The 7,715-nt window shown below is 43.3% G+C and overlaps 1 protein-coding gene across 1 annotated transcript in view; it reads right to left on the bottom strand.

The window, feature by feature from the left end:
- The window catches only part of UVRAG (UV radiation resistance associated), a 334,304-nt gene that overhangs the window by 324,899 nt on the left and 1,690 nt on the right, over window positions 1-7,715 (bottom strand). The window contains exon 2 of the mRNA XM_010847555.1: window positions 7,470-7,712. Within this exon, the coding sequence (XP_010845857.1) occupies window positions 7,470-7,586 (117 nt within the window). The 5' untranslated portion in view covers window positions 7,587-7,712. The remainder of the gene's footprint in view (window positions 1-7,469; window positions 7,713-7,715) is intronic.

The raw sequence follows: 7,715 nt of genomic DNA on the forward strand, positions 1-7,715 counted from the left end.
ATCTGCAGTGATTTGGAGCCCCGAAAAATAAAGTCTGACACTGTTTCCACTGTTTCCCCATCTATTTCCCAGGAAGTGATGAGACCGGATGCCATGATCTTCGTTTTCTGAATGTTGAGCTTTAAGCCAACTTTTTCACGCTCCTCTTTCACTTTCATCAAGAGGCTTTTGAGTTCCTCTTCACTTTCTGCCATAAGGGTGGTGTCATCTGCATATCTGAGGTTATTGATATTTCTCCCAGCAATCTTGATTCCAGCTTGTGCTTCTTCCAGCCCAGCGTTTCTCATGATGTACTCTGCATATAAGTTAAATAAGCAGGGTGACAATATACAGCCTTGACGTACTCCTTTTCCTATCTGGAACCAGTCTGTTGTTCCATGTCCAGTTCTAACTGTTGCTTCCTGACCTGCATATAGGTTTCTCAAGAGGCAGGTCAGATGATCTGGTATTCCCATCTCTTTCAGAATTTTCCACAGATTAGGTAAACACTAAAGATCCATCAACAGATGAATGGGTAAACAAAATGTAGTATTTAAACACAAAGGAACACTAGTCAGCCTAATTCTGTCACATGCTACAACATGGATGAATGTTGAAAACATTATGCTGAATGAAATAAAAAAGCAAATATTGTATAATTCCCTTATATGAAGAACGTAGAATAAGCAAATTCATAGAGACAGAAAGTGGAACAGAGCTTACCAGGAGCTGGGGGAAGGAAGAATGGGGAGTTGTTTAAAGAGTACAGTTTCTGTCTGAGATGATGAAAAATTCCAGAAATGGATAGTAGTGATGTTTGCACAACATTGAGGATGTACTTAATGCCACTGGATTACACTTAAAAATGATTACAACAGAAAAATCATGTATATCTTACAACAATTTCCTTTTGGGATCATTTTTATGTGGACCACTTTCTTATTATAAATTTTATTTATTTTTAATTGGAGGATAATTGCTTTACAATATTGTGTGGGTTTCTGCCATATACCCACATGAACCAGTCATAGGTATACATGTGTCCCCTCCCTCTTGTGCCTCCCTCCCACCTTCCCCAAATCTTACCCCTCTAGGCTGTCGTCACAGGGCACCAGCTTTGAGCTCCCTGTGTCATACAGCCAATTTCCACTGGCTATCTAATTTTGCATATGGTAATGTATATGGTTCCGTGCTACTCTCTCATTTCATCCCATCCTCTCCTTCCCCCACTATGTCCTGATGTGGACCATTTGTAAAGGCTTTTATTGAATTTGTTACAACACTGCTTTGTTATGTATTTTGGTTTCTTGGTCTCGAGTCACGTTGGGTCTTAGCTCCGCAACCAGGAATGGAACCCTGCTTTGGAAGGCAAAGTCGTAACCAACGGACTGCCAGAGAAGTACCTTCAGCCAGGGAAATCCCAATACAATTTTTTAAATGACAGAAATTTGATAAAATAAAGGCCTTAGTTAATAATAACATATCGATGCTGGTTCTTCAATTGTAACAAATGTATCATATTAATGAAAGATGTTAAGAATAGAGGAAAATGGGTATACAGTATGAAACCTTCTGTACTATCCTCAATTTGTCCCTAAATCTAAAATTGTTCTAAAAAAGAAAATCTATTTTTAAAAATTCAAGGAAGCACTGATATATAATAGCATTAATAATAATATATAACAGCACTAATATACCCCACTTCCTTCCAAAAAATGCTCTTCAAATGTATGAAAGAACACAAGTAAGTAATCAGAAAAATTAATGCCAGGGACATAAACAAACAAGTAGCAAAAGAAAATGCTACACAGATCTATTCAAAAATATTGAAACTCAGACTCCCCTGGTTGATCAGTTGTTAAGAATCCCCCTGCCAATGCAGGAGACACAGATTGGATACCTGGTCCAGGATGATTTCACATGCCTCAGAGCAACTAAGCCCGTGCACCACAACTACTGAGCCCATGCGCCGCAAAGAAGCCTGTGAACCCTAGAGCCCATGCTCCACAAGAGAGAAGCCACCGCAATGAGAAGTCTGTGCACTGCAACTAGAGAGCAGCCCACACTTGCTGCAACTAGAGAAGGCCTGGGTGCAGCAATGAAGACTCAGCACAGCCAGAAATAAATACGTAAAAATTTTTTTAAAAAACATGGAAACTCATAGGGTTGTGTAAGGATAAATGAGTTCATTGTCCCCTTCTCCTCCTGTCCTCAATCTTTTTTGAGGGCAGGCGGAGAAGGGGGGCAACAGAGGATGAGATGGTTGGATGGCATCACTGACTCAATAGACAGGAGTCTGAGCAAAGTCCGGGAGAAAGTGAAGGACACAGAAGCCTTGCATGATGCAGTCCACAGGGTCACAAAGAACTGGACATGACTCAGCAGGGAACAACAACAAAACTTTGCGTAGTGTTTGCATACAATAAATGAAGCTACTAAAACATCAATAATTAAAGAAACACAAATCTAAATAACAAAAACGTGTGTATGTATTATATGAGTGGTATATATGTGCATATTTATATGTGTAAGTGTGTGTATACATATTCTTCAACTGATTTCCAAGATACCTGTATATGGATACTCACTGCAACAATGTAACACAGAATAACTGGAAACAGATCAAAAATCTATTAATGGGGGTTAAACAAACATCACCAGTCACTTAGTAGCTCAGTCCACTCTTTGAGATCCCAAGGACTCTAATCTGCCAGGCTCCTTTGTCCATAGGATTTTCCAGGCAAGAAGACTGGAGTGAGTTGCCATTTCCTTCTCCAGGGGATCTTCCTGACCCAGGGATCGAAACCTCATCTCCTGCATTATAAGGCTGATTCTTTACCACTGAGCCACCTGCTGCTGCTGCTGCTAAGTCGCTTCAGTCGTGTCCAACTCTGTGTGACCCCATAGACGGCAGCCCACCAGGCTCCCCCGTCCCTGGGATTCTCAAGGCAAGAACATTGGAGTGGGTTGCCATTTCCTTCTCCAATGCATGAAAGTGAAGAGTGAAAGTGAAGTCGCTCAGTCGTGTCTGACTCTTAGCGACCCCAAGGACTGCAGCCTACCAGGCTCCTACGTCCATGGGATTTTCTAGGCAAGAGTTCTGGAGTGGGGTGCCATTGCCTTCTCCGACTGAGCCACCTGGGAAGGCCCTAAACAAACATAACTAAACATTATTATACAAAAATGTGGTAGATGAAGGTATACTGACCACGACAACTAAGAAAGTAATAATGAATTGTAAAGTTATTTTAATGGAAGGGATTAAACTAGGTTAAGACTATACCTATATGCAAAATGTTTATGTATGTGGTCACTACTATGTACATGTATGTGCTTAGTCGCTCAGTTGTGTCCAACTCTTTGTGACCCCACGGACTGCAGCCCACCAGGTTCTTCTGTCCGTGGGATTCTCCAGGCAAGAATACTGGAGTGGGCTGCCATGCCCTCCCTCAGGGGATCCCCCAGGGGATCATCCCAACTCAGGGATCGAACCCAGGTCTTCTGCATTGCAGGCGGATTCTTTACCATCTGAGCCACCAGGGAAGCCCTAAACAATCACTAAAGAGCCTCCCCAGCTCTAAGTATCTGAGGAATGTAGTTAGGTTATACCCAAAGGAGGAAGCCTTTGGGGAGGAAAGAAACGCTCTCAAACTTTCAAGGACATTATAAATACCTCTATAACAAAACACAAATTTTTATTTCAAAATGCCTAAACCTAAGGTATGAAGGAATTTATTCTTCAGATGAGCTTATATTCACTAGAAAATTACAAACCTCAACCAAAAATTAAAAAGAAAAAACAAGTCTTCAAAATGCATGACTAGTTCATGCTTAAATACAGGTAAAGTAAGATCATAAAGAAGCAAAAGAAGAAAAATTAAGTAGCAGTCCCATCTGACACAATTAAGTAGCTATTATGCACTGCAGTTAGTACTCATACATATAAAGGTTCAGGATTTCTGCAGAGTTAACTAGATTTTTTTTTTTTTTTTTTTAAAGAAAAGTGGATCAAAGTAAAAATTATTAGTTAGGTCTTATAGTTTTGTGGGCTTTCTTTGAGCCAAAACAAAACAAGTCTTTTTTCTGGAGGCAGATTGGGGGTACAGGGAGTCCAATACTTTGGGAACTAATATACAGTAAACTAATATTTTAAACAATACAGCCACTACAATCAATGGTACTTAAGGAAGACTGAGATGAGATAAATCAGTAAGTAATAGAAGGGATACACTCTCAGTTCAGTTGCTCAGTTGTGTCCGATTCTTTGTGACCCCACGGACTGCAGCATGCCAGGCCTCCCTGTCCATCACCAACTCATGGAGTTTACTCAAACTCATGACCATTGATTGAATCGGTGATGCCATCCAACCATCTCATCCTCTGCTGTCCCTTTCTCCTCCTGCCTTCAATCATTCCCAGCATCAGGGATCACATGCACTATACAGTCCATGGAATTCTCTAGGCCAGAATGCTGGAGTGGGTAGCCTTTCCCTTCTCCAGGGGATCTTCCCAACCCAGGGATCAAACCCAGGTCTCCCGCATTGCAGGCGGATTCTTTACCAGCTGAGCCACAAGGGAAGCCTGGGATATTCTCTATCCTAAAACAAAAATATATCCTAGAACTGTAGTTTTCAACCAGAAGTAATTTTTCTCCCTATGAGACATTTGACAACATCTAAAGACAATTTTTGATTGTCAGGCCTGAGATGGTCCTGCTGGTATATTGCGGGTAGAGGCCACGGAGGTGACAAAATACTTTATAGACCCACCAACCAACCCAAATGTCAACAGTACTGAGGTTGAAAAACTCTGCCTTAGAAATAGGCTGGGGATAGTGGGGAGAAACCACTGAATGTGTGCTTGGAAATAATCAATTTTATCGTGAAAATCTTAAATCAACAGGATCTTTTTTATGTTTAAAGACACTGACATCTTATCAAATAGCATGTAATCTATTAAAATGACACAATTTTCAAAGTGTTATTTAAAAGAAAGTTAACTGGATTTCCAATTTATCTAAAGCTTTGAAATTCTGCAAAAGCCATAGTATTATTGTTAATAATAATACTAAAAAATGTTTTTACATATACACACATTCTCTGACTCTCACAAACAATATTGGGCAAAAGAATAATACCTTTTTGTGTGATTCCATTTATACACAGTTTCAAGAATAGGCAAAAACTTTTCTCTTATACATCAGAACATTAGTTCCTTTGGAGAGAAAGGCAGACACGAGAGAGGACGTGAGGAGGACTTCTGGGATGGTAATAATTTTGTATTTCTTAATCTGGGTAGCACTTACATAACTTTGTTTGTTTTGTGACAATTCATCATGCTGTGTACTAATAACTGGTACACTTGACTGTATACCGATAACACTTTAACAAAAATGTTTACTTTTTTAAATGTTATATATTTATATCCTAAAATCTTGAGCATTTTGACTCAGAAAGCAAAATTAATGTCAAGAGCAAAAGTGCTTTTGCTGTACAGGCTGCCTTCCAAGAATTCAAGAAGGATGACACCCCCAGAAAGCTGTAAATAGCATACTCAGTGATCATACAGCATTCAGCCATACACTTAAGCCACTATATATCCCTTGGCACAAACCCCAAAACTGGACAAATGCTTACAAATGCAGTTGGATTTATTCCATGGGCAGTTTGTTTGGATTATTTCCCCCAACGTTAAACTGGGAACTGTTATCAGAGAACAGGCTCTATGAAACAAATGACGCTTTCTCTTTCCTAATCCCACAGTTTCCCAAAGCTCTCCCAAACTAAACCTCTCTTGGCTCCTCCTTCAGGATTTCTGCACCCATCACTGCCTCTCCCAGTATCCACTCTCACAATCCACCAACACACACACATACACACAAAACACACACAAATTCACATTAATGCTCATTCCAGAGGCTAGTCTCCCTCTCCCCTAGAAACCTTGTAAATACAATCCAAACTTCACTACCCTCAAATTCATATTCTCCACAAACTTCCTTCCCAACAGCACCACAAAACCAGGGTCCATGCTCTCCCAGTATCTTAAATCCTCTCTCCCACCGCACTAAAAGCCCTTGCTTCTGCAAAGAACTCAGCTCCATGGCCACCGCTGTAGCTCGGATCTCCACCTTTCTTGCCCTTTAGCAGCCTCCACATACCCACACTTTCCTGTATTCAAATCCAGCCCATCTCCCGTCTACCCTCTGCCCCCAACCTCTGTTCTCTTCTGTCTGACTCTTTCCTAAGACAGTGATGGGAAGTTGGAGGAGGGGTGTGGAGGAAAGTACTCTGTTCCACGTGAAAACAGTGGAGAAAAGATTGTTCAAGTCTGCAGCACAACCACCACGTGCAGGGACTACAGTCTGAGGCTGGATTCTGAAACCCGGCCTCACCAATTACTAATTGCAAAGCTTTGGGCAGGCGATTTTACATATTTAAGCCTCTGTCTCCAGAATTACAAAATGGAACTAATAAAAAATAGCCACCTCCCAGAGTTGGGAGGTTGAATCAACTCCCCGCCAGCTGAGCACTTGGCACAAACCCAACACGGTAGACTCTTAACAACTGGCTATTTTTCTTAGGTCCTCTTTGTGGATTGGGGAAAATGAAAGGTACTTTCGTTCAGTCTCTTAAATGCCAAACTTCCTGCAAAGTCTCTTCCTGGGGGATAGCAAGAAGGCAGGGGAAAGAAGTACTCTACAGATAAGTCTGTGATACAAAGAGTTTTGTCAGGTCCCCAAACTCGGTGTTCTCTCTTTATTATCTGCTTACAGAGCGGATCCAAATTGGATCCAAGAAGCTCTGCACGCCTTGGTAAAGGATAGGGAAGGCGTGAATGTGTACTGTACGTTAAATGTTCTTTCTTCCACAGTTACTCTTTTGAAGGAACGTAGCAGCACCCTTCAAATTGCTAAAGTGCCTTCTTTGGGGGGTCGGAGAATAGGAAGGAAACCCGAAATCCCAAAGGATTTTTCTTGAGAAATTTATAGGAGTACTTCATAATAAGGAGAGATTAAAAACAAATGCGGGAAACCTCATTTCTCCCGCAGCAGAGAGCACCAATCAGTTTGTCAGCAAGTAAATGAGTTAAAAATGAAAAAGCGCTTTCCCCATCTCTCCTGGGATACCAGGGCTTCCCCGGGTCCCTTCCCAAGAGGGATAAAGCGGAGGGTCTGCGCCAGGGAATCCCCAGCTCCCTACGGGGGGAGAGGCGGGGCCCGGGGAGTTTCAGTGGGTCCCTTCCCGTCTCTTCCCAACCCATCTCCTGTAACGGGATGTCTCCTGGGACTTAAAGATCCCCCAGAGATTCGGCCATCCCTGGATCCCTCCCCTCCCAAGACCTCCGGACAGCCCTCCTCAGTCCTCGGAGTTCTCCCCGGCCAATTCTCCCCGTCTCCCGGCTGGCACTGGGTCAGCCCCGCGGCCCACGGAGATCCCTCACGGGCCTCCTCCCGACCCCTACAGAGCGCCGCGAGCCCGCGGGGTTACCTGCTGAGACGGCAGCTCCACATGCAGGGCCCGCGCGGCAGAACCTGGAGGCAGCGCGGCGGCCGGGCCCGTGGGCGGCGGGGGGAGTGGGCCCCCGACCGACGCTGAAGCGTTCATCTTGACCCAGGGGCCGCCAAGCGGCGGGACAGACGCTCCTCCGGCATCCGCCACAACCGCCGAGTCACGACCCGCCGAGACCCTGCAGTCCAAAAACCAACCAACCTAGAGGCAGGACCGTTCTACCCC

This window comes from Bison bison, unplaced genomic scaffold, assembly GCF_000754665.1.
Source record: "Bison bison bison isolate TAMUID 2011002044 unplaced genomic scaffold, Bison_UMD1.0 scf7180017864251, whole genome shotgun sequence".
Classification (NCBI taxonomy): domain Eukaryota; kingdom Metazoa; phylum Chordata; class Mammalia; order Artiodactyla; family Bovidae; genus Bison; species Bison bison.